The 24,627-nt window shown below is 46.9% G+C and overlaps 1 protein-coding gene across 3 annotated transcripts; it reads right to left on the reverse strand.

Annotated features, from left to right (window-relative positions):
- Positions 1-1,266: 1,266 nt before the first annotated feature.
- METTL21C (methyltransferase 21C, AARS1 lysine) lies at positions 1,267-19,211 on the reverse strand. 3 transcript variants are annotated; one of them, XM_060191833.1, is made up of 6 exons: positions 18,767-19,211; positions 17,633-17,725; positions 17,447-17,518; positions 10,755-10,906; positions 6,633-6,750; positions 1,267-1,826 (listed from the first exon to the last, which is right to left on the reverse strand). In XM_060191833.1, exons 1-6 carry the CDS (start codon positions 18,894-18,896, stop codon positions 1,432-1,434), a joined length of 960 nt encoding a protein of 319 aa, XP_060047816.1. In that variant the 5' UTR covers positions 18,897-19,211; the 3' UTR covers positions 1,267-1,431. The 3 variants fall into 3 exon arrangements, with proteins under 3 accessions (XP_060047816.1, XP_060047817.1, XP_007539915.1); XM_060191834.1 differs by lacking the exon at positions 17,447-17,518 and having other exon boundaries at positions 18,767-19,206; XM_007539853.2 differs by lacking the exons at positions 17,447-17,518; positions 17,633-17,725 and having other exon boundaries at positions 18,767-19,192.
- Between the last annotated feature and the right edge of the window lie 5,416 nt (positions 19,212-24,627).

Raw genomic sequence — 24,627 nt, forward strand, 5'->3', positions numbered from 1 at the left:
CTTGGGTCACATCGATGGGGTTTACAGTTCATGGTATTTCTCTACTTTCTTCAAGTTTGGGAGCTAATCTCTGCCCTAATCCAGCTTTCTAGCCCTATTCTCACCTCTGACTCCATCAGCCCAGAGAATATTTTTAGTCCACCTGCATGTTAGCTATCAGGCTCAGGCAAAAATTTACTCAAGTCATGGGCAGGCCCCTTGGAACATACCTAAAATACGCTTCCTAGCTTCCTCCCACCCAAGACCTGTAATTTCATCTGCTCTATTCCTGCCTTTGGGAATCGTTTATTAAACGATTTATCCTGCTTTACATCTTACCGCCTTCCAGCCACCAAGTTGCAGATGCTACTATGAACTTGGGCAGACAACTTCACCAATGTGTCCCAGAACCTCACCTCTCCAGACTAATACCCCACTAGGGAAAGAGAGAGAGAGGCTGGGGGTATGGATCCACCTGCCAACGCCTATGTCCAGCAGAAAAGTAGTTACAGAAGTTATAGAGCTCCCACCTTCTGCTCCCCATAGGGAATTTTGGTCCATACTCTCAGAAGGATAAAGAAGAGGGAAGTTTCCAATAGAGGAGATGGGATATGGAACTCTGGTCATGGGAACTGCACAGAATTGTACCCGTTATCTTTGAATCTTGTTAGTCATTATTAAATCACTAAAAAAGTGAAGTTACCAAAGTAACCTCCACTCCTCAGACACAACACCACTTCTGGACTCCTTTTAACCAGTGTTTTGCCACCTGTAGCTTTTCTCACTCAGTTTCATTTCCCTTTATTAAGGTAAAATACACATCCATAGACTCAAGTCACAGTATAAGCTCGAGTCTCGAAAGAGCATGTGACAAGCCACAGAAGCAGCCACAGAGGGAGTCCACTCGTTTATTAGTGTTTGCATATAAATCTTACAAAGCTTTTCATTGAGATTCAGAAGTCTGTTTTCGTGTTTGTAGATAGTCAGTTAAACCAGATCATCTTAAATGGTTGTTTTCAGGACGTTGCTATAGCATGAAGTCCTGTGACTCCTAGGTATATCAGCTGTCTAAACACAACATTCTCTTAAGCGTCTCACTGCCCATGCAAATCTCTGGCTGACCAAGAGATGCCAGTGTCTTGAACAGGCTTTTTTTTTAAATATATATTTATGTATTCCCTTTTGTTGCCCTCGTTTTATTGTTGTAGTTATTGTTGTTATTGATGTCATCGTTGTTGGATAGGACAGAGAGAAATGGAGAGAGGAGGGGAAGACAGAGGGGGGAGAGAAAGATAAACACCTGCAGACCTGCTTCACCTCCCGTGAAGCGACTCCCCTGCAGGTGGGGAGCTGGGGGCTCAAACTGGGATCCTTGCTCCTGTCCTTGCGCTTCGTGCCACCTGCGCTTAACCCGCTGCACTACCGCCCGACCCACTTGAACAGGCATTTTATTCAGTCGCACTTTAGTGTCCCTTTAAAAAGTTTGACCGACGACTCCGGGAACTCCGCCAAGAGCGTGGTGTCAAAAACCTGCTTGAATTGATCTAAAAACTCGTAATCGGTGCTGAATCTGAACTTGTTGGCCCAGAGCAGCACGGTCCCCGGCTGACACAGGTGCACCATGGTGCTGAGCAGCGAGGCCAGGCAGTAGTGATGGTAAACGATGTCAGAGGCCAGGACATAATCGTAACAACACGCTGACCTAGGGAAGTTCCGCTCCAGGCCCTCGCCCCACACCAGCTCCCTCACGTCGGGTAGGTGAGCTGTGCGTTGTAGTGTGTTCTTCAGAAGATTGTACTGGAGGTTGCCGAGGACGTCGGGCTGGTCTGTTGCTGTGACCTGAGCTCCTAAGGGAGAAAGAAAGGCCGTAACCACTAGGGGCAGCCACAGTGAACATTTCACACTCAAGGAGACTCAGACAGGGAACCCAGAGAGCAGAGTGTGCATTGGGTGTTTCTGTCTTGTGGAGGCCCCAGCCCTATGAGATGCTCTGTCGGATGTTCAACTGCACCCCTGATCAGGGTCCCGCTGTGCCCTAAGCCGTGACAATCAGAAGTGTCCCCAGACTTGGCCAGCTGTCCTCAGACTGAGAGCCACGGAACCACAGTAACGAGTCCACGGCTTCAGAGATGGAGACGGTGGCACAGTGCTGGGACTCTTCAGGGTAGCTGGCTAACTAACGTTCTTGACACCTGCATTAAAAATAGTTCACGAAGGGAGTTGGGCGGTGGCGCGGCGGGCTAAGCGCACGTGGCGCAAAGCGCAGGGACCGGCGTAAGGATCCCGGTTGGAGCCCCGGCTCCCCACCTGCAGGGGAGTCGCTTCACGGGCGGTGAAGCAGGTCTGCAGGTGTCTGTCTTTCTCTCCCTCTCTCTCTGTCTTCCCCTCCTCTCTTCATTTCTCTCTGTCCTATCCAACAACAAAGCAACATCAACAATGGCAATAATGACCGCAACGAGGCTGCAACAATTAGGGCAACAAAAAGGAGGAAAAATGGCCTCCAGGAGCGGTGGATTCATGGTGCAGGCACCGAGCCCAGCAATAACCCTGGAGGGAAAAAAAAAAAGTTCACGCTGGTTTTCCTTCTAAACGTGTGTAGAGGGGGGTCAGGTGGTGGTGCACCTAGTTAATTGCGAATATTACCATGCACAGGGACCTGGGTTCAAGCCCCTGGTCCTTTTTCTATCATAGGACAGAGAAGTTAAGAGGGGAGAGGATATAGGGAGAGAGACAGTCACCTGCAGACCTGCTTTACCACTCCTGAACCTTCCTCCCTTCCCCTAGAGGTGGGAATGGAGACTCGAACCAGGGTCCTTCCTCATGACAATGTGCTGCGCTTAACCAGGTATTCCACAGACCAGCCCCAGGATGATCTATTTTCTGTGATTCTCCTACCTAAATTCATTAAATGATTTGTATATGTTGTCAAGCCAGTGGCAAGGATTCACTGGACAGATCAACATGTTTGCGGCTTAACCATAGCAGGAGGGTGACAATGTTATAGGCAAAGGAATGTCTGACTTCTAGTGCCTGGGAACTCACTGCCTGCATTTGGGTAAGAAATCAAGCTCTAGAAATAGGGAAAGTAGAGAGAGAGAGAGAGAGAGAGAGAGAGACCGACCTGCTATATTGCTTCGCCACTCATGAAACTTCTTCCCTGCAGGTGGGGCCCAGGGGCTTAAATCCGGCTCCTTGAACATGGTGATGTGTGTGCTCAACTGGGTACACCACCACCCAACTTCAAGAGTATTTTTCAAAGGGGCCAGGCGGTAGCGCAACGGGTTACACACACATGGTGAGAAGCGCAAGGACCAGCCCAAGGATCCCGCTTCGAGCCCCCGGCTCCCCCACCTGAAGGGGGATCGCTTCATAAGCAGTGAAGCAGATCTGCAGATGTCTAGCTTTCTCTCCTCTCTATCTTCTCTTCCTCTCTCGATTTATCTCTGTCCTGTCCAACAACAAGGGCAACAAAAATGGGGGAAAAGTGGCCTCCAGGAGCAGTGTATTCATAGTGCAGGCACCGAGCCCCAGAGATAACCCAGGAGGCAAAAAAAAAAAAAAAAGTATTTTTCAATTGTGTATTATATTAGTTACCCACTGCCATATAACAAAGTATCGTAAAATTTCAGTTCTCACCAACAGTGACATAAGACATAGGCTTTTGCAGGTCTGGGTCGCCTTGCATGGTCTTTGAGCCTGAGGCTTCAGTGTGGGCCATCTGTCAATATCCAGATACAGCTGTTTAGCATGTTTTTTCACTTTTTTTTTTTTTTTTTTTTGGCTGGAGCTGGTTGCCCGCACTGCTTCTGGAGGCCTTTTTTTCCCATTTTGTTGCCCTTGTTCTTATTATTGTTATTGTTGTCATTGTTGTTGGATAGGATAGAAGTTGAGAGAGGAGGGGAAGACAGAGAGAGGGAGAGAAAGATAGACACCTGGCCCCACACCTATGGACATCTAATCTTTGACAAAGGGGCCCAGACTATTACATGGGGAAAGCAGAGTCTCTTCAACAAATGGTGTTGGAAACAATGGGTTGAAACATGCAGAAGAATGAAACTGAATCACTGTATTTCACCAAATACAAAAGTAAATTCCAAGTGGATCAAGGACTTGGATGTTAGACCACAAACTATCAAATACTTAGAGGAAAATATTGGCAGAACTCTTTTCTGCATAAATTTTAAAGACATTTTCAGTGAAACGAATCCAATTACAAGGAAGACTAAGGCAAGTATAAACCTATGGGACTACATCAAATTAAAAAGCTTCTTCACAGCAAAAGAAACCACTACCCAAACCAAGAGACCCCTCACAGAATGGGAGAAGATTTTTACATGTCATACATCAGATAAGAGTTTAATAACCAACATATATAAAGAGCTTGCCAGACTCAACAAAAAGACAACAACCCCATCCAAAAATGGGGGGAGGACTTGGACAGAATATTCACCACAGAAGAGATCCAAAAGGCCGAGAAACACATGAAAAAAATGCTCCAAGTCTCTGATTGTCAGAGAAATGCAAATCAAGACAACAATAAGATATCACTTCACTCCTGTGAGAATGTCATACATCAGAAAAGGTAACAGCAGCAAATGCTGGAGAGGGTGTGGGGTCAAAGGAAACCTCCTGCACTGCTGGTGGGAATGTCAGTTGGTCCAACCTCTGTGGAGAACAGTCTGAAGAACTCTCAGAAGGCTAGAAATGGTCCTACCCTATGACCCTGCAATTCCTCTCCTGGGGATATATCCTAAGGAACTCAACACATCCATCCAAAAAGATCTGTGTACACATATGTTCTTGGCAGCACAATTTGTAATAGCCAAAACCTGGAAGCAACCCAGGTGTCCAATAACAGATGAGTGGCTGAGCAAGTTGTGGTATATATACACAATGGAATACTACTCAGCTGTAAAAAATGGTGACTTCACCGATTTCAGCCGATCTTGGGTAGACCTTGAAAAATTTGGATTTTTCTAAATATATATATATAGCCTTCAAAAAAAATTGTCACTGCAGGGGTCGGGCGGTGGCGCAGGGCACAAGGACCAGCGTAAAGATCCCGGTTCGAGCCCCCCACTCCCCACCTGCAGGGGAGTTGCTTCACAGGCGGTGAAGCAGGTCTGCAGGTGTCTTATCTTTCTCTCCCCCTCTCTGTCTTCCCCTCCTCTCTCCATTTCTCTCTGTCCTGTCCAGCAACAAACGACATCAACAATGGCAATGATAATAACCACGACGAGGCTGCAGCAACAAGGGCAACAAAGGGTGGAAAAAATGGCCTCCAGGAGCGGTGGATTCATGGTGCAGGCACCGAGCCCAGCAATAACCCTGGAGGAAAAAAAAAAAAAAGTCACTGCGTTTAGGTGTGTGTCCTGTGGGAGGAGATTTTGTTGAGAGTTGAGTCCTTGCTATATACCCTCTGAGCTGCCTGTCTCAGACCTGAGCTGGAATGAGCAGCTTAGAAAGAGGTGGGGTCATGTAGGTACCAAGCCCCAGCAATAATTCTGGGGGAAAAGGGGGAAAAAAGTTGATGTAATTGTCAACTTTTTATCTTGCCAAGCAGGAATATATCAGAAAGCTCTAATGCATAACTACTGTTTAACTACAAAGACATTTGACACAAAAAGAGTGAAAAATAAAGGATAATGGTGGCCCATTAATTTGAGTAAGTATAAAATGTTTTTCTGGGCCAGAAAAATAGCTCACTTGGGTAGTGTACCACTTTACCATGTGAGTGACCCAGGTTCAAGCCTGTGGTTTCTTACCATGTTGAAGAAAGCTTCAGTGTTGTAATTTCTCTGTGTGTGTGTGTCAGTATCAAAAAAAAAAAAATCAAAAATTGTCTTGGCCCCATTTTAAATTTTACGACTGACTGATAAAAAACTCTTTTCTCCACTGTCTAGAGAAAAAAGGAAGGAAGGAAAGATGGAAGGAAGGAAGGAAGGGAGGGAGAAAAAGAGAGAAATAGAGAAATTCCTCTCTCTAAGAGGCCTGGTGGTGGCACACCTGGTTGAGCACACATACATTTTTAAAAAATATTTGTTTATATATTCCCTTTTGTTGCCCTTGTTTTATTGTTATAGTTATCGTTATTGTTACTGATATCATTGTTGGACAGGACAGAAAGAAATGGAGAGAGGAGGGAAAGACAGAGAAGGGGAGAGAAAGACAGAACACCTGTAGACCTGCTTCAATGCCCGTGAAGTGACGCCCCTGCAGGTGGGGAGCCAGGGGCTCAAACCGGGATCCTTAAGCCGGTCCCTGTGCTTTGTGCCATGTGCGCTTAACCTGCTGCACTGCCGCCCGACTCCCAAGCATACATACATTTTTTAAAAAGAGAGAACTTTAACTCTGTACCAGATGAACCCTCTTCAAGCTGGTAGCTATTACCAAGAAAAAGCATATGACCATTATTTACGACAGGGATCCCAGAATGGCGTCTCCACATTTCGGCTTCCTCGAGTGGTGACTGGAAATTGGCTGAGCTAATCAACCTCTCAAAAACACAGCTGTCTCACTCTGAGGGCTAACAGTCACGGTTCCTAACTCGTGTCGTGTTGAGAATAAAAGTGAGTATAGACCAAGCAGCCAAAGCTCAGCCTGTCATCTTAGTGGCAGTAAAGGTCTTATAGGAAGGTCAGAAATAAACAAACCTAGAATACTGGCCACAATGGAAACAAGGCCAGGCCCAGCACCGAGCTCAAGGATCTTAGCATCCTGGAGTTTCAGCTCTTCTCTGTGTTCCTCCAAATACTGACATAAAGCGATGGCCTGAAAAACATTCAGATAATCAGCTGGACCCAACACTGAAACATTTAAAATGGCAGCCAGCCCACTTCCCACTCAAGTATTTAACTGTGCAACATGCTCTATTCTCAAGTTTATTGAATCAACATATATGCGTCATGCCGTATTTGGACTTCTAGAACTTGGAATTTATGCAGACAAGGAGTTGTGGTGTGTACAGTTGCACGTTTCAGGAAAGTCTTGCTTCACCAAACTCAGAGTAGAAAGATCCATGGAGCATGGAACCTACTCTTCCCACTCGGGTACACTCATGGTGGGTCTCCATCACTTTACAGTTGTGTCAGGCTGCAACAACAGCTCTCTTTTGACTCCTTTGCTACAATTCATTTGGGTCAGGAATCTACCATAGTGGACAAGTGGCCGGGCAAGTGAATTCCTCTTAGAAACATAAAGACTCTTGTGCAGTGTCCCCCCTAACTTCAATACGTGTGCGTATCACCTAGGAGCTTGGTTGGAGGGACATGTCCCCGTGCAGTAAGTCAAGGGCTCAAGGCTACGTTTCTAAGGCCTCCATGTGATACCAAGGCTTAAGATCCACAGACCACATTTGGTATAGCGGCAAGTCCGTGTCTCAAACAGAGGTGAGAAATTAAGACTGCTCTTCATACAGAAAGGCCAAATGCTCCTTTCCTTCTGCCCGCACCTTTTCCAGACCTTTCTAGGAAGAGAAGAAGGATGCTGATCTACACTGATTCAGGAGATGTTGGCATTTATACCGAGGAGACAGCAGCAGCTATGCCTAGACTTGAGCTTGGGAAGAGTTAGGTAGCCAGAAGTTGCTTTGAGTTGGAAATGGGAAAGTTGACATAAAAAGAAACTGTGGGGGAGGGGTCGTGCAGTAGCACAGCGGGTTAAGCGCACGTGGCACAAAGCACAAGGACCGGCGTAAGGATCCCAGTTTGAGCCCCTGGCTCCCCACCTGCAGGGGAGTCACTTCACAGGTGGTGAAGCAGGTCTGCAGGTGTCTGTCTTTCTCTTCCCCTCCCTGTCCTGCCCTCCTCTCTTGACTTCTCTCTGTGCTATCCAACAACGAGTGACATCAACAACAACAATAATAACCACAACAAGGCTACAACAACAAGGTCAACAAAAGGGGGGAAAAATGGCCTCCAGGAGCAGTGGATTCATGGTGCAGGCACTAAGCCCCAGCAATAACCCTAGAAGAAAAGAAGGAAGGAAGGAAGGGAGAGAGGGAGGGAGGGAGGAAGGAAGGAAGGAAGGAAGGAAGGAAGGAAGGAAGGAAGGAAGGAAGGAAGGAAAAAAATGTGGGAGTCGGGAGGTAGCACAGCAGGTTAAGCGCAAGTGACGCAAAGCAAAGCACAAGAACCGGCATAAGGATCCTGGTTCAAGCCCCCACCTGCAGGGGAGTCACTTCACAGTGGTGAAGCAGGTCTGCAGGTGTCTGTCTTTCTCTCCCCCTCTCTATCTTCCCCTCCTCTCTCCATTTCTCTCTGTCCTATCCAACAACAATGACATCAGTAACAACAACAATAATAACTACAACAATAAAACAAGGACAACAAAAGGAAATAAATAAATTTTTTAAAAAGACAAAAGGAACTCAGGGGCCAGGTGGTGGCACACCCAGCTAAGTGCAAGGATGCCAGTTCGAGCCCCCACTCCCCACCTGCAGAGAGGACACTTCATAAGCAGTGAAGCAGGTCTGCAGGTGTTTCTCTTTTTCTCTCCCTCTCTATCTCCCCCTCCCCTCTCAGTTTCTCTCTTTCCTATCCAATAAAGTGGAAAAAATGGCCCCAGGAGTGGTGGGTTCATAGTGCTGGCACTAAGCCCCAGTGATAACACTGGAGGCGGAAAAAAAAAATAAAAAAGACAAAGTGAACTCTGCATCATATGATCGTCTTTCATCTTCCCACAGATCCTCTGGACTACTTAGGCCTCCACTTTCCATGTTGGGCTGACACTGGAGCAGGTACAGCTAGCATCACTCTAGATATGCTGCCCTTACTTTAGCCAAAAGCAAGCCTCACCCACACCGTTCATCCTTAGGCACTCATATGGAACAGCCAGGTGCAGGGACACACCAACATGGCCATCCCTACTCTCAAGGGTCTGAAAGTGGGTGGGGGTGGCAAATGTACCCACTGGAGCACTTTTGGAGAACTCTGAAGCAGGCAGGGAAAGGTTTGGAGAGAGGAGTTGCTTGGTTCTTCAGGAGAAAACTGTTGGTCTGCTTCTAATTCTGCTTCTAAGACCCCCTTCTGTTTTAATCATCAGGTTAGGTTTGCTTGCATTGCTTAACACTGTGAGCTATTTACATAATCATTGTTTTGTTTGAGACCCGCATTGGTTTAATCCCCACTGGTTCAAGCTCTTTTTTCACTCCGCCCCCTCTCCTAGTCACAGCCTGTTTTCCACATTTTAATCCCCACTGGTTTGCCTGCTTTTTTTCCTTCTCCCCACCCCCTATCCTATGTACTTCCTCTTCCTGACACTTCCGCCTCAGAGATATAAAGGACAGGATGTTCTAATGAAGAGAGATTAAATAGATTGCACTGCATCCTCGCTCATCAATAAAGATTGAACTGCATTCCCAGCTCAGCCATGAGTCCCTGGTCGTCTGTCTCCCGCCCGCGAAGCTAGCCCAGCATCTGGCGCCTGAACAGGGACCGGCAGAAAACATTACTCCATGTGGTGGTGGGGGGAGGGGTCAGGGTCACCAAGAGTGTGTCACCTAGAGCCATGGAGCAGGTATATGCTGTGAAGAGCTGATTAAGTTTCCTCCTTGGGTTCCCTGACTTTGAAAGGCTTCCCGGCACCTAATCACCCAAGTTTTCTCAGGAACAGCACCACTGTTGTTATCACAGACACTCCCCTCCCTTCTCCGGCCAATTAGCAAACTGAAACGTGATCTATTTCACAGAGACCTGTACTTGAGGTCGCACAAAGAAAGGGTGTTTTCCTACTGTGTGACTTTGTGAGTTTCAGGGAGTGAAGGTGCAAAGAAAAGCCAGGATTTAATGGATAAAAGTCTGAGGATTTGAGAATAAAATAGTCCAGTGGTGACTCTTTTTTCCCCCTCTTTCTTGTTGTCTGATATTCCAACTAGATTTGACTGCTTGCTACATATTATATTAGGAAGCTGAGGTGTCTGGTGGATGTTGGTAAACCAAAGCAAAGTAGCCATGAGGGCAGGGAAGGAGGAGATATACCAGTCTGGACCTTTCTTTTTCTCCCCTTCACCGTTTCCCTCACACTTGCTTACTGTATCCCATGCCACCTGAGGGAACTCCTTGGAAACTCTTACCATGACTATTCAACAATCATTCCATGGAACCTTAATTATTACTACTCAGTATGCATTCCATGGATTCCCCTCACCATGACCACTCAAGATGACATGGACCCCATGGAATCCCTCACCCTGAACACCCAACATGGGCTCCATGGAAACCCTCATCATGACCACTCAGCATAGACCCTATGGAAACCCTCATCATGACCACTCAACATGAGCTCCATGAAACCCCTTCCCATGCCCACTAAACATGGATTCCATGTACTCTTCATGACCACTCAACATGGACCCCATGGAACCCCTCACCCTGACCACTCAACATGGACGCCATGGAATCCTTCATGACCACTCAACATGGACTCCACAGGACCCCTCACCATGACTAGAACTTCAGGCCATGACTATTCCAAATTACAAAGATCTGGATTTTCTTTCATAGCAATTCATGAATTTTTCATCTCATGTCCCAACATATTTATATTTATTTTAATGTCAAAATAATGTTTCAGAAGACACAGCAGAGAGGAAAATCAATGTTTTGAGGAGACATGCATGTTTCCGTAGACCGCCTGCAGACTACTGATTCCTCTAACCCTCAGCTTGAGAAGTGTGAAATATTAAAGCACATAGCATGTTGTCCAAAGCAATACGTATATACAAAAATCATTATTGCCCCCAGAACTTTGAGCTTCCCAGATGTAACTGCTCTCACCGCTGGCCACACCACAGCTCCATAATTCTCTATGGATTCCTGGAGAACAATATTCTTGCCTGCGAACAGATAATTCTCCTGAGTATAGCTGGCATAGTCCGTAGGGACAAATTTCTGGAGAGCGTGAAGAGATGGCTCTATCGTGCTAGAATCTGTGGGCACAAAATAAAATAATTTGCATGATTTGTTGATCCAGTGCAGATATATGACTGGGTAAAATTAATAAAATGACAACAGACTGGGTAATCTTATTACAAACCAAGGAAGTGATGTCCTCATGACAATGACTGTGAAGTTCCACAAAACAGAATGACATGACATTTTGACAGGACACTTGCATCACACAATGAAACGCTGAAGGTGATGTTGGGTCCATCACTCCATTGGGAAAAGACAGAAGAGCTAGACTCCATCTCAACTCTCTGTTTTGAGGGCAAAAGGAAGCTAGCTCAGCCACAGAAAGATACCAAGTTCTGTCTGGGTCAGAAGCACCGAGGCCAACGGGGACCTGACTATTTTTAAGTCTTGAAGTGAAGTCATATTCCCACATGGTGGTTGGAATGTGGGCTCTAAATCCTTCCTCTTAACGGCTCTTCAAAAAGGTCCAGGTCACCAAATGGTGAGCCAACTGCCTACACTGGGGAAGCTGTCAGCTGAGCTCTGGTTACTAAGTTACTGTGGCTTTAAATATTCCTTTACTCTGGTGATCCATTGGCAGAGCTCAGGTACCATTGAAGAGGAAAGAGCGCCTGACTGGGCTGGCATTGCAGAAGCGCACATTGTTGCAGGATGACTGAGCAAAGAGCAGAGAGTGAGAAAAAGTCCTGCAGGAGGGTGCTGAGCAGATGCACGTGTCGGCTGAGAGCAAGAGAGGAGAAGCTGTTGATAGGCCGTCAGCAGCCCAGAGTTTGTGGAGGGACCATCATAAAACCTGCCTTTGAGGGAGTCGGGCTGTAGCGCAGCGGGTTAAGCGCAGGTGGCGCAAAGCACAAGGACCGGTGTAAGGATCCCGGTTCGAGCCCCGGCTCCCCACCTGCAGGGGAGTCGCTTCACAGGCGGTGAAGCAGGTCTGCAGGTGTCTATCTTACTCTCCTCCTCTCTGTCTTCCCCTCCTCTCTCCATTTCTCTCTGTCCTATCCAACAACGGCAACAACAATAATAACTACAACAATAAAACAACAAGGGCAACAAAAGGGAATAAATAAATAAAATAAATATTTAAAAAAAAACCTGCCTTTGAGGGTTTGCTAAGGACTCAGATAAAATTAGTATGTGGATCTCTAGACAGAATGAAGGAAGGTGATTTCCATGCTACTTAATTCTTTCATAGCATTAATTTAAAGAGGTATTTCTGAAAGGGACAATGGAGCTGATATTTTAAAAAGAGAGCAGGGGACCAGATGGTGGCACTTCTGGCTAAGCGCACACGTTATAGTGCTCAAGGACCCAAGTTCAAGTCCCTGCTCCCCGACTGCAAGGGGAAAGCTTCACGAGTGGTGAAGCAGGGCTGAGGGTGTCTCTCTGTCTTTCTCCTTCTCTTTGTTTTCCCCTCCCTTCTTCATTTTTCTCTGTTTCTATCCAGTAATAAATAAAATATTTTTAGAAAGAGCAGTTAACGAGGTCCCTGGAAGATAAGGAGCTGTTTATAAAGTCTCCAGTCTTTTCCCCTTGTGTTTTGTGGTTTCTCTTTTGAAAAAATAGCAAGGATCATCACCTTTTGGGATAAGATAAAAGAAAAAAGTGGTAAAACTGTAAGATCTCTATTGCTATTTGTTCATCTTTGGAAAGTGTCAAACCAATAATATTATTGGAACCAATAATAGGTTAAAGATCTGGCAGGAATATTAGAATTCATCATTCCTTCTCAATGAAGAAATCTGCTGTATGTTTTGGATTAAGAATTAACTTTATTTTTTTAATTTATATATATATACTTATTACTTATTTATTCCCTTTTGTTGCCCTTGTGTTTTTCATTGTTGTTGTTATTGATGTCCTTGTTGGATAGGACAGAGAGAAATGGAAAGAGGAGGGAAAGACAGAGAGGGGGAGAGAAAGAGAGATACCTGCAGATCAGCTTCACCACCTGTGAAGTGACCCCCCCTGCAGGTGGGGAACTGGGGGCTCGAACCGGGATCCTTACGCCGGTCCTTGTGCTACCGCCTGACTCCCGAATTAACTTTTTGTTATTAAAGTTTTGTCATTTAAAAAATTAATTTTATTTATTGTATAAAGACAGAGAGAAATCCAAAGGGAAGGGGATATAGAAAGAGAGAGACACCTGCTTCCCCACTTGTGAAGTGTTCCCCCTGCAGGTGGGGGCAGGGACTTGAACCTGGGTCCTTACACTTATAAGATATGAGCTTAACCAGGTGTGCCACTGACTGGCCTCAAACTTTGTCTTTTGTCAAAAAAAAAAAAATCTGCCTTGGGGATTGGGTGCGGTGCTGGTGAACCTGCCTCAAGTCCCTGGTCCTCATCTGCAGGAGGGACACTTCACAAGCCATTGAATAAGACAACAAGTCTCTCTCTCTTTCTCTTTCTCTCTCCCAGCCCATCTCCCCTTCCCTTCTCAATTTCTCTCTGTCCTATCAAAAATATTTTAAAAAGCAGAAAGATATTTTAAAACTATTTCAAAAAATATATCAGGCCTGGGAGTCAGGCGGTGGTGCAGCAGGTTAAACGAATGTGGCACAAAGCACAAGGACCAGCAAGGATCCTGGTTCAGGCCACCGGCTCCACCTGCAGGGGAGTCGCTTCACAGGCGGTGAAGCAGGTCTGCAGGTGTCTCTCTTTCCCCTTCTCTGTCTTCCCCTCCTTTCTCCATTTCTTTCTGTCCTATCCAACAACAACGACATCAGTAACCACAACAAGGGCAGCAAAAGGGAAAATAAATAAATATTTTTTAAAAATTTTAAAAAATATCTCAGGCCTTTGTTGCCTGAGATATGCCTGGGAATTACATGAAAACGATTGAAGTGATTCAAGTCTCTAATGCTATGAAAGTTTCCGGTGTCTGGCATTGCACTTGGACGGCTGCATGTGTTTGATTGCGATCACCAACAGCTGAATCTTCACCTCCCCCCATATCAGTGGACCCTCACTGACCCATTTCACCTGCCCCCCCCAACCCAACAACTGATCTGTTCTCTGTATCTGAAAGTCTTGTTTGGTTTGCAGTATTCCTTTGTAGTCAACACATGAGCGAAACCATACAGTACGTGTCTGTCTCCATATGACTTTGTTGCACTTAACACAGTGCTCCCTGGGTCCATCCATGCTCTCACACTGGGAAAACGTTTGATCAGGGACGGAATACAGGATGTGTAACACAGCTAGAGGGGATGGTCAGTTAGTATTTCTAGTGCTCTGTTCAGAAATATGCAGCTGGGGCCATAAAAAGAGTTCACTATGGGGGTGGGCTGGGTGGTAATGAACCCAGTTAAGCGCACATAGTACTAAGCTCAAAGATACCAAGGACCTGGGTTTGGGCTCCGGCTCCCCATCTACGCGTGGGCGGGGTGTGTGTGTGGGGGTGGGGGTGCTTCACTAGCGGTGAAGCAGGTCTGCAGGTGTCTATCTTTCTCTTTTCCTCTCTATTTTCCCTTCCCCTCTCAGTTTCTCTCTGTCCTATCAAATGAAAAGAAAAAAGGGGGGGAGGGGAGGAGGCTACCAGGAGCAGTGGGTTTGTAGTGCAGGCACTGAGCCCCTACAATAATACTGGAGGCGAAAGAAAGAGAGAGACAGAGAGAGAGAAAAGAAAGAGACAGAGAGTCAAAGAGAGAGAGAGGGAGAGAGAGAAAAAAGAAAGAAAGAAAAAAGAAAGGAAGGAAGGAAGGAAGGAAGGAAGGAAGAGGGAGTCGGGCGGTGGTGCAGTGGATTAAGCGCACGTGGCACAAAGCACAAGGACTGGCTTAAGGATCCCGGTTCGAGCCCCTGGCTCCCCACCTGCAGGGGAGTCGCTTCACAGGCGGTGAAGCAGGTCTGCAGGTGTCTGTCTATCTCTCCCCCTCTCTGTCTTCCCCTCCTCTTTCCATTTCTCTCTGTCCTATCCAACAATGACAACATCAATAACAACAACAATGTTACACAACAAGGGCAGCAAAATGGAAAATAAATATTTTTTAAAAATTTTAAAAAGAAAGAAAGGAAGGAAGGAAGAGAAAGAAAGAAAGAAAGAAAGAGAAGGGTAAAAGAGAAAGTTCACTATGTAGGACACCTGTCTTGTCTATCAGCCTGTCTGTCTTTATTTGAATGAGAAGACAGTGAAATTGGCCACGTGGAAGGCTCTGGTTACACATGCACACCGTATGTGTGTATATATGTACATAGGTATGGTGGCTGTGACTTCCAGGTGAAGGGCACGTCAGCCATCTGTGTATATGACATCCGACATCCCTCACGTCCGTGTGCACCAGCTAACGGCACTAAGGAAGAAGAATGCAGACATTAGCAGTGAGCACTGAACAATGTTTATAGTGACTTGACCATGCCTGCTGAATGTAGTTACAAAATAAAAGAAAAGAGGCTGGCCTTTGTATGGGCCTTGATGTTCTAGGAATTTCTGTTGACTTTCTTTTTAGAACAAAGCAAAAAAGTATCAAAATATTCAATGCTATCTGACCTCAGGATGAGCAAAGGAACAGGATTGAAAGAGAATGCAAAGTGGGGTGCAGTGGGGGGGGGGTCTTCAGAATGCCGTCCTTGATACCCCAGGGTCAGGTTCAGTGTGGATCACTTCTGGAAGGAGAATTCTCTCCATTGTGGCAACGTTCCAGAGACCTGGGAGCCACTTAATGAAGAGTAGCCAAGAGCCAGTTAATGAAGAGTAGCCATGTCTGCTCTGAGACTTGGTCGGTCCTTTCTCTCCACCTGCATTGGCAAGAGGCTATGGGGAAGTAGTATAGACAGAAGGCAGCCATGCCCCTCGCCTCCCCCTTATTGTAGGATGCTTCTGACAGATGACAACAGGAGCCAGTATTTAGAAATGGCCATTTACCTGCCAGTTACAGTGGTATAAAACATTCCCACCCACAGTCCCCATATCAGAAAGTCAGCAGATGCTGTAGGGAAAGACCTGAACAGCAACCACATCATGTAGCAATTCTTTAAAGACTTATTAGAGAGACACCAGTGTGGTGGCACACCTGGTTGAGTGCACATGTTACAATGCACAAGGACCCAGGTTCGAGGCCCCAGTTCCCACCTATGGAGGAAGAGCTTTCTAAGTACTGACACTGCAGGTGTCTCGATGTGTCTCCCTCTCCATCATCCCCTGCTCTCTCCATTTCTGGCTCTATCTGGTCAATACACAAACAAAGATAATACCAAGAAGGTGAGAGAGAGAGAGAGAGAGAGAACCAAAGCAAAGCACCACCCAAGGGCATGTGGTGCCAGAGATGAAACTCCAGACCTCACGCGGGCAAGTCCTGCATGCGGCTACACAGCATTTTGACCATATAAATGCAATAGAAATACTCCATTCCCTCTAGTGCACAGACAGGGAGGGGGTCAGAGCACCAGCATGAATTCTGGAAGCTCCCAGAGGCCCCAAGTTCTATTCCCAGCACTACCTTATGCCAAAGTTGTGCAGTGCTGTAGTCTTTCTTATTCTTGCTCATGGTAAATAAATAATTCTTTAAAAAGAACATAGGTAACTGTAAAAAAATAATGGACTTAAAAATTCATAATGATGGGGGTCAGGAGATGGTTCACTCAGCAAAGCACACACTGTATCATGCATAAAGGACCAGGATTTAAGCCCCCCCGCCAATATCCAGGAAAGCCTGCTTCTCCTGTCTCTCTTCCCACTTTCTGTTTCTCATCTTCCCCCTCCCCCCTTCTCTCTCTTTTGCCTCTAGAGTTATCATTGGGGCTCAGTGCTGGCACCATGAATCCACTGCTTCTGGTGGCTATTTCCCCCATTTTACTGGATAGGACAGAGAGAAATTGAGGGAGAAGGGGAAGAAAGAGAGGGAGAGATAAAGAGAGACACCTGCAGACCCACTTTGCTGTTTGTGCACTATCCCCCTGCAAATGAGGAGCTGGGGGAACTGAACCCGGATCCTTGCATTGGTCCTTGCACTTAGTACTATGTGCGCTTAGGCGGAGGGCACAATCATCCCACCCATCTTTCTGTCTCTCATGTTCCATCTAAAAAGAAAAAAAGAGTTCAATAGAAACAGCAGGCAGGGCCCCCAAAACAACCCTGGTGGCAATGTAAGTCAATGAATAAATCAGAAAAAAAACAACAACCTCACAATGAATCATACTATTACTTTTTTATTTTCAGCCCTCCTTGCCTTTTCTAGACTGTCCCACACTGTGTGCTTGCAAAGTTCCAATTGCAACGGGAGCCATGTTGAACAACCAGCTCAAAATGTCCCTGAACTTCAGGAGCTATGGTTGGGCAGTGGGACAGGGCTGCTCTGGGGGCCTCTGAGATTTCATCACCAGAGCAGGTGACTCAGCATTCAGACCAGGAGGGATTCTAGCCAGGTACCAGCTGCCTACAGTCCCTCAGTCCCTGAGGCTGTCACCTGGACCTTTCCTTCTTCCCTGCCTCCCACTGGCCACCCCAGGTGGGGAAGGGTGAGGGCCCAGGACCATTTTTCTCTCATGACTGAAGAAGTCAGAGCACTGAGTTTTACCAGTAAACATGGCTTCATTTCACAGGCAAGTCAGAAACTGACAGCAGCTCTCCCAAGCAACACTGCCGAGAAAGATAGGAGCAGTAATCTTCTCCAAGCAGACTCTTGCACCTTCTACAGAGATTAAAAAAAAAAAAAAAAGGGGGGGGGGCTGGGAGGTGGTGCACCTGGCTGAATGCACATGATATAGTACAGAAGGACCCAGGCTCAAGCCCCCCCCCTCCACACCTTCAGGGGGAAAGCTTTTTGAGTGGTAAAGCAGGGCTACAGGTGTCTCTCTGTCTTTCTTCTTGTCTCCCTCTTCCCGCTTGATTTCTGTCTCTATGCAATAAATAAAGATAATAAAAAATTAAAAATTAAAACTGATATTTGCTGCACATCAAAACAGCTTTTCTTAGCTTGCCTCTCCTTTTCTGATTGTTGCAGAGGCTTTAGAAATAGGCCAACAGGTTATAAAGCTAAAGAACATCCCAATTGAGGAGAATCTAGCTTTGCCACTTTGAATAAACGTAAATATGTTCGATGGTATATAAGGGCTGTTGTGGTCACATTCCATAGCCTGTTTCTTATCTACCACTGAATCTCCACCCATAAAAGCAGTCCTAAACACTTACAATGTCCCAGTGAGAAAATGGCCTTCATCTAACCAGGAACCAGTAACCAGACTACAGCTGCCAAGAACACAGTTTGGTGAAAAGCAGAAGTAAATCTCAGTTTCCCTCCCTTCCTTCCTTCCTTCCTTCCTTCCTTCCTTCCTTCCTTCCTTCCTTTCTTCCTTTCTTTCTTTCTCCCTTCCTTCCTTCCTTATTTTTTTTCTTTCTCTCTTTCTTCCTTTATTTTTAGAGCTCTTACTCAAAAAGTCATCACATGTTTAGACTTAGACATAAGACAAAACATACACATGGTATTTGGTAAGTGAATAAAGATTAATAGGGTTTACTTTTACAAGGGTGTGTGCACAGAAGCACTTATCTAGGCTGTGGAGACAAAAATGGTTATGCAAACTTATTTTCATGCCTGAGGCTCTGAATTCCCAGGTTCAATCCCCACCGCCACCATAAGCCAGAGCTGAGCAGTGCTCCGGTAAAATGAATACATAAATACAGTTTTCTAAAGAACCTTTTCATTTCAGCTTTACTAGTGGATACATCTAGAGGAATACACACTAGAATTATCATGGTGATCACAATAATGCAGATATGAAATCAGTTGTATATACCTTAATATATCTATTATATTACAATCAAAGACTAGAAAAATCTAGAGTTGAAAGGAAATAAACACTTTCATTATTGAAGTTCATAGAAAATGCCGTCACCAGCTAAACAACAGAGCTGCAAATGTGAGAAAGAAGGACATTACCTCCTGGACGTCCACCTGTGCTCTCTTCCCAGAGTGTCCCTTCCTCGGTTGCCTCACCCCAGCCACCTGAGGGGTTGAGTGAGGCCCCCACACTCCAGGGCTGCTGCTCAGAGCTCAAGTACCGGTCCATAACTGGAACCAGCTGGGTAGGGAAGAACTGGACCAGCCACCGTCTGTCTCTCTGTCTCCGTGGAGGCTGGACAGGCGGCACTTAACACCTTAGCATCTGCTGAGCTGAGAAGCAGCCCTGCTCTGCAGCTTGGTTCCCAGCCAGCCAAGGAGCTGTGTCCCTGGTTTTGCAAAGCACAGAAGAAGGGTCCCGGGAGATCTGAGAGAGAGCCCGTTCTGGGGAGAAAGAAAAGCAAATTCAGAATTGGGTTGGCTGGGGATGGGCATTGCCCTGGAGGAGAAGGAAGGCGGTGGGGAGAGGGAGTGGCGGGGGCGGGGGGGGGGGGACTGGCATGTGCTGGAGCTTAAGAAAGGCACCAGGTGCAGGAGCTCAAACCCTGAGGGCTGTGACTGGGGAGAAATCAGGAGTTAGGAGCCAACACCTGGGTGCATCCCTCCCCCTCGCCCCAGATTCACAGCAAGATCATAGAAGGAGCCGGGATGAGAGCCAGGAGCCTGCTTTGGCAATGGCCTGTGTCCCCTCTGTGCTATTCCCTCATCAGCTCAGCAGAACAAGAAGTAATATTATCTGCCTCCCTGCCTCTCTCCCAGGGTCCGAGCAGAAACTAAAAAGCAGACTCCCAGGAACGCCCAGGGAAGCCATAGCTGAGTCAGACGGGGAGCCCAACTCTGGGCACCCCATCAAGGCGGCCTGTGGGACTTCGGCCTGGGGCAGGAAGCACCTGGGTCAGCTCATGAGAGCAAGCCCCAGTGAGGAGATGGGAGGAGAGAACCCCAGAAAGCAGCCCAGTCCCACCGCCGGCTTCCAGCCTCCTGTGGCCCTGAAATGACTCCCAGCTTACTGGCCTTGGCATTCCTCAGTCCCCTTTAATATGTATAAACAGTTTCCCCTGCTGTGGTCACCAGAGTTTCTTTTTTAAAAGTTATTTAGTTACTTTATTTATTATTGGATAGAGACAGAGTGACATTGAGAGGGAAGGAGAGAGAGAGAGAGGAGAGAGGGAGGAGAGACACACAGAGAGAGAGAGAGAGAGAGATGCCTGTAGCAGCCAGGAGGTAGAGCACCTGGTTAAGCACACATTGTACTATACAAAAGGACCCATGCAAAGACCCGGGTTCGAGCCCCCGGCTCCCCACTTATAGGGGGTTGCTTCACAAGCGGTGAAGCAGGTCTACAGGTGTCTATTTTTCCTCCTCTCTGTCTTCCCCTCCTCTCTCCATTTCTCTCTGTCCTATCCAACTACAACATCAATAACAACAACAACAACAAAGAAAAAATTGGCAGGCACAGCCCTCACCTGAGTGGGAGCCAGGGCTCCGTACAGTTGAGAGTGCAGTGAACATGAGTCAGTGTCTTCACTGGTTGAAGAACCAAGTAAACCAAGACATACAGTCTGGGGAGGTAGCTCTGCAATCTAAGAGGCTACAGGTTCGATTCCTGGCACTATCCTGTGTGAGCGCTAAGCAGTGCTCTGGGGTGTCTCTCTCCTTCGAAAATAAATGCATCTTTTTTTTTTTAATTTAAGAAAGGAGACATTTACAAAACCATAGAATAAGAGGGGTACAATTCTGCACAATTCCCATAACTCGATCTCCATATCCCATCCCCTCTCCTGATAGCCTGATATTTCTCTGAAAATAAATGCATCTTAAAAATACTCTAACTAGGGCCAGGCGGTGGTGCACCTGGTTGAGTGCACACATTACAGTGCACAAGAATCTGCCTGCAGGGGGACAATTTCAGTATTATTATCTTTATTATCCATAAATAAATATAAAAAGAAAAGAAACCCAACTACAAAAAAATGACAGGAGACCTAAATATCGATAGATTATTTTCCAAAGAAGACATACAGGTGGCCAACAGGGACTTGAAAAGACACCCATGTGGGTCAGATGGTGGCTCACCTGGTTAAGCACACACATGACCTAGTGTGAGGACTCAAGTCTCATGAGCTCCCATTCCCTACCTTCAGGGGAGAAGCTTCAGGGGTGATGAAGCAGGTACTGCAGGTGTCTCTCTGTCTTTCTCCCTCTTTATGTCCTCTAGCCTTCTCAATTTCTGTCTGTCTTATGAAATCTTCTTCTAGCATTTGCCCTTCTTAGGTAGCCAGTCAACAGCGTCAGGTTGAGCCTGATGTAAAGTTTCGAGACCTCCTTTGAATCTGGAGAGGTGGCAGTCATTGACTATGTGGGTCATAGTCTGTCCGTAGCCACAGGGGCAGTTCGGGTCGTCTCTGGCTCCCCAGTGATGGAACATAGCGGCGCACCGGCCATGGCCTGTTCGATAGCGATGGAGGAGGGCCCAATCATAACGTGCTAGGTCAAAGCCAGGTTGACGCTTGCAGGGGTCTGTGATGAGGTGTTTGTTCTTTACCTCAGCTGACTGCCAGCTCTGTTTCCAAGAGACTGGAACAGAGAAGTTCAGTGTAGGCATAGGGGACCAGATTGGGTGACACGACGTCAAGCGTTGGAATAAAATAAAAGAAATGAAATAAAATAAATCACTACTTCTTCACTTCCCTATCACTTCACTTCACTATCCCTTCACTATCACTGTCACTTCACTAACTTCACTTCACTATCACTTCACTTCACTATCACTTCACTTCACCTATAACTTCACTATCACTTCACTTCACTTCACTATCACTTCACTTCACTATCCCTTCACTATCACTTCACTTCACCTATCACTTCACTATCCCTTCACTATCACTATCACTTCACTGTCACTTCACTATCACTTCACTATCACTTCACTTCACTATCACTTCACTTCACTATCACTTCACTATCACTTCACTTCACTATCACTTCACTTCACTATCACTATCACTTCACTATCACTTCACTTCACTATCACTTCACTTCACCTATCCCTTCACTATCACTTCACTTCACTATCACTTCACTTCACTATCCCTTCACTATCACTTCACTTCACTATCACTTCACTTCACCTATCACTTCACTATCCCTTCACTATCACTATCACTTCACTTCACTTCACTATCACTTCACTTCACTTTACTTCACTATCACTTCACTTCACTTCACTATCACTTCACTTCACTTCCCTTCACTTTCTTTCCTTTCCCTTTCTTTCCTTCCCCTCCCCTTCCCTCCCCTCTCCTTCCCTTCCCTTCCCTTCCATTCTCTTTGAAAGCTGAGGTCTCCTGCATATGCAATTCCACCACTCCTGCCAGATTAGCTTCGCGGGCGGGTGACAGAGATGACCAGGGACTCATGGCTGAGCTGAGAACACAGTTCAATCTTTATTCATGAGCAGGGATGCAGTTTGTTGTTTATAGCCATGGAGAAGAGAGAGAGGAGGTCTGGAGCGAAGAGGGAACACAAATCTTTATTTGCGCTGGCACCTCAGAGTTGGGTGCTAGAGAAGCAGGTTGGGCCACGTGGAGGTAGTGAAAATGGCCGCCTCACGCAGTAACCTTTCCTGCGTCTGAACACTGGAGTGAAGCACTGGCAGGAGAGCGAGGTGCAGAAGAAGAAGGGCTTTTATAGGAGCAGCTTCACGAGAATGGGAAGGGGGAAGAGTAACCATAGCACTCCAGGATAGGATAATAACTCTCGTAAGAATGGGAGGGGGAGGAGTGACCAAAGCACTCCAAATATCACGAGGAAATAGACAATGCCCTGAGGGCACAACATGGCGAAACAGGCACTCTGAGAATGTCCCAACTCTCGTGGGAACTAGCAGTAGCCTGAGGGGACAACATGGCAGATGTGACTGCATCTGCATAATTTCCCAGCAGCAGTTCAACAACAGTCTAATCTCCAATCACAGTTCTGTTCTGCATCTCTCTTCTCAGGTGGAAGAGTCAGGTACCAAAGAAGTACATACGATAGGGGGCGGGGAGAAGGAAAAAGCTCGAACCAGCAAGGACTAAACCAAATTTCCCAGAGGTGGGGGAGAGACCAAATCAATATCCCGGAGGCAGGGGGTGCCCACCAACAGTGGACGTGCAAACAGAACACATAGCAAGCAACACAAGCGAACCCAATGTGATGATAAAATCAGAAGGTTTCACAAGCAGAATCCAGAAACATACCAACAATTCCCCCTTTTCTTTTTAACTATTGGCCATAGTATCAGGAGTGTGGGGTGAACAGAAACCTATATAGTACAGGAATTTACAAAAAAAACTGGCACAAGACATGGAGGAACAAGTAAGAGAGCAGCAAGAACAAGTGTGATGCCAAGGGAAGGCCTGAGGGGGGCGTTTCTTGCCTCTGTGGGCAAGGCCTATCAGACTAAAGGGCATTTCCTGCCTCTGTGGGCATCTCTTACCTCTGGGGGCGTTTCATGCCTCAACAGGCGTTTCCTGCCTCTGTGGCCATTGACCTAGCAAAGAGGAGGGTATGTGTGGCCTATAGAGTCCCAAGGCAGCTCGATGCAGTCAGTCTTTGAGAAACTCAGAAGCGTAAAGGGAAGCTGCTGTAGAGTTGTGTGAAGTGTCTAAGAGGTGTACCAGTAAGTCCGATAGAAGTCTCAGTCCAAAGGAGATGGCTAGGGGAAGAAACGACAGGGGATGAAATGTTCCGTGTCTATCTCCATGGGGAAGGCCAGCCACTAGAATTCCACTTTTCTGTAGAGAGTGAGCTTTGGAATCTGTGAATCTGTTTCTTCGGGTCGTGCCAAGTCACATCATTGGTTTTGGGAGGGGTGCGTTGTCTGGTGGTGGCCTCTTGCCCAACTTCACCTCTGTGAAGTGCAGGGGTGCAATCATTGTACAGATGTCTGCGTATTCTAGCTCCTCTGCCATCAGAGCCGAGCTGAGGATCTTGGCCAGGGGGCCCAGTCCCAGCGGGGAGCCCGTGGTCACTGGGGGGTCCGGGATCTGCCCGGACATCATAGCAGGAGGGCGGGCGGGCCAGCTGTCTAGAAGGTGTGGGCCGAGGCGCCCCAGGGGCAGGGGCCAGGATGGGCTGCAGCCCTGCCCACCTTGCCTGCAGCCCTGCTCCTGGTGGCTGAGTAGCGTGGAGAGAGGCTGCGCCCAGTGCCCTGTGCCCCGCAGTGGCAAGCAGGCTCCGGTGGGCAGGCAGTGGGAGGAAACCAAAGTGTGGCCCATAACAAAATGTTGCAGAGACAGAGAAACTGTCTCATGAAGAAAGGGTAGAGGCTTTTGGAAACCTCTCAATAAGTAGAAAGGCAGGCCATGGTGGCTTTACTTATATGGTCTCCTTTGGTCTGCTGTATGTGTGTGGAGCCGAGATTCTTGTCCCTGTTCAGGTGCCATTTTGCTGGATTAGCTTCGCGGGTGGGTAACAGAGATGACCAGGGACTCATGGTTGAGCTGAGAACACAGTTCAATCTTTATTCACGAGCAGGGATGCAGTTCAACAACAATCTAATCTCTAATCACAGTTCTGTCCTGCATCTCTCTCCTCAGGCGGAAGAGTCAGGAACCAAAGAAGTACATACGATAGGGGGCGGTGAGAAGGAAAAAGCTTGAACCAGCGAGGACTAAACCAAATTGCCCAGAGGCAGGGGGGGGGGGAGACCAAGCCAATTTCCCAGAGGCAGGGGGGGGTGCCCAGCCAACAGTGGATGTGCAAACAGAACACAAAGCAAGCAACACATGTGAACCCAGCGTGATGATAAAATCATCACAAGCAGAATCCAGGCTTCACAAGCAGAATCCAAAAGCATACCAACACACTCCCAGGCCCATTTTTTCATTCAGAGAGGGAAGGAGAGATACCACAGC

The sequence above is a fragment of the Erinaceus europaeus genome, chromosome 5 (genome assembly GCF_950295315.1).
Source record: "Erinaceus europaeus chromosome 5, mEriEur2.1, whole genome shotgun sequence".
Classification (NCBI taxonomy): Eukaryota; Metazoa; Chordata; class Mammalia; order Eulipotyphla; family Erinaceidae; genus Erinaceus; species Erinaceus europaeus.

Excerpts from the sequence above, each read along its gene's own strand:
- METTL21C (XM_060191833.1), bottom strand. The coding sequence starts at position 18,896 with ATGGACCGGTACTTGAGCTCTGAGCAGCAGCCCTGGAGTGTGGGGGCC. Across the intron at positions 17,726-18,766 it reads CACAGGTGGACGTCCAGGAG|AGACAGAAATCAAGCGGGAA; the intron begins GTAATGTCCTTC and ends TTTATTGCATAG. Across the intron at positions 17,519-17,632 it reads AAAAAGCTTTCCCCCTGAAG|AAGGTGCAAGAGTCTGCTTG; the intron begins GTGTGGAGGGGG and ends TAATCTCTGTAG.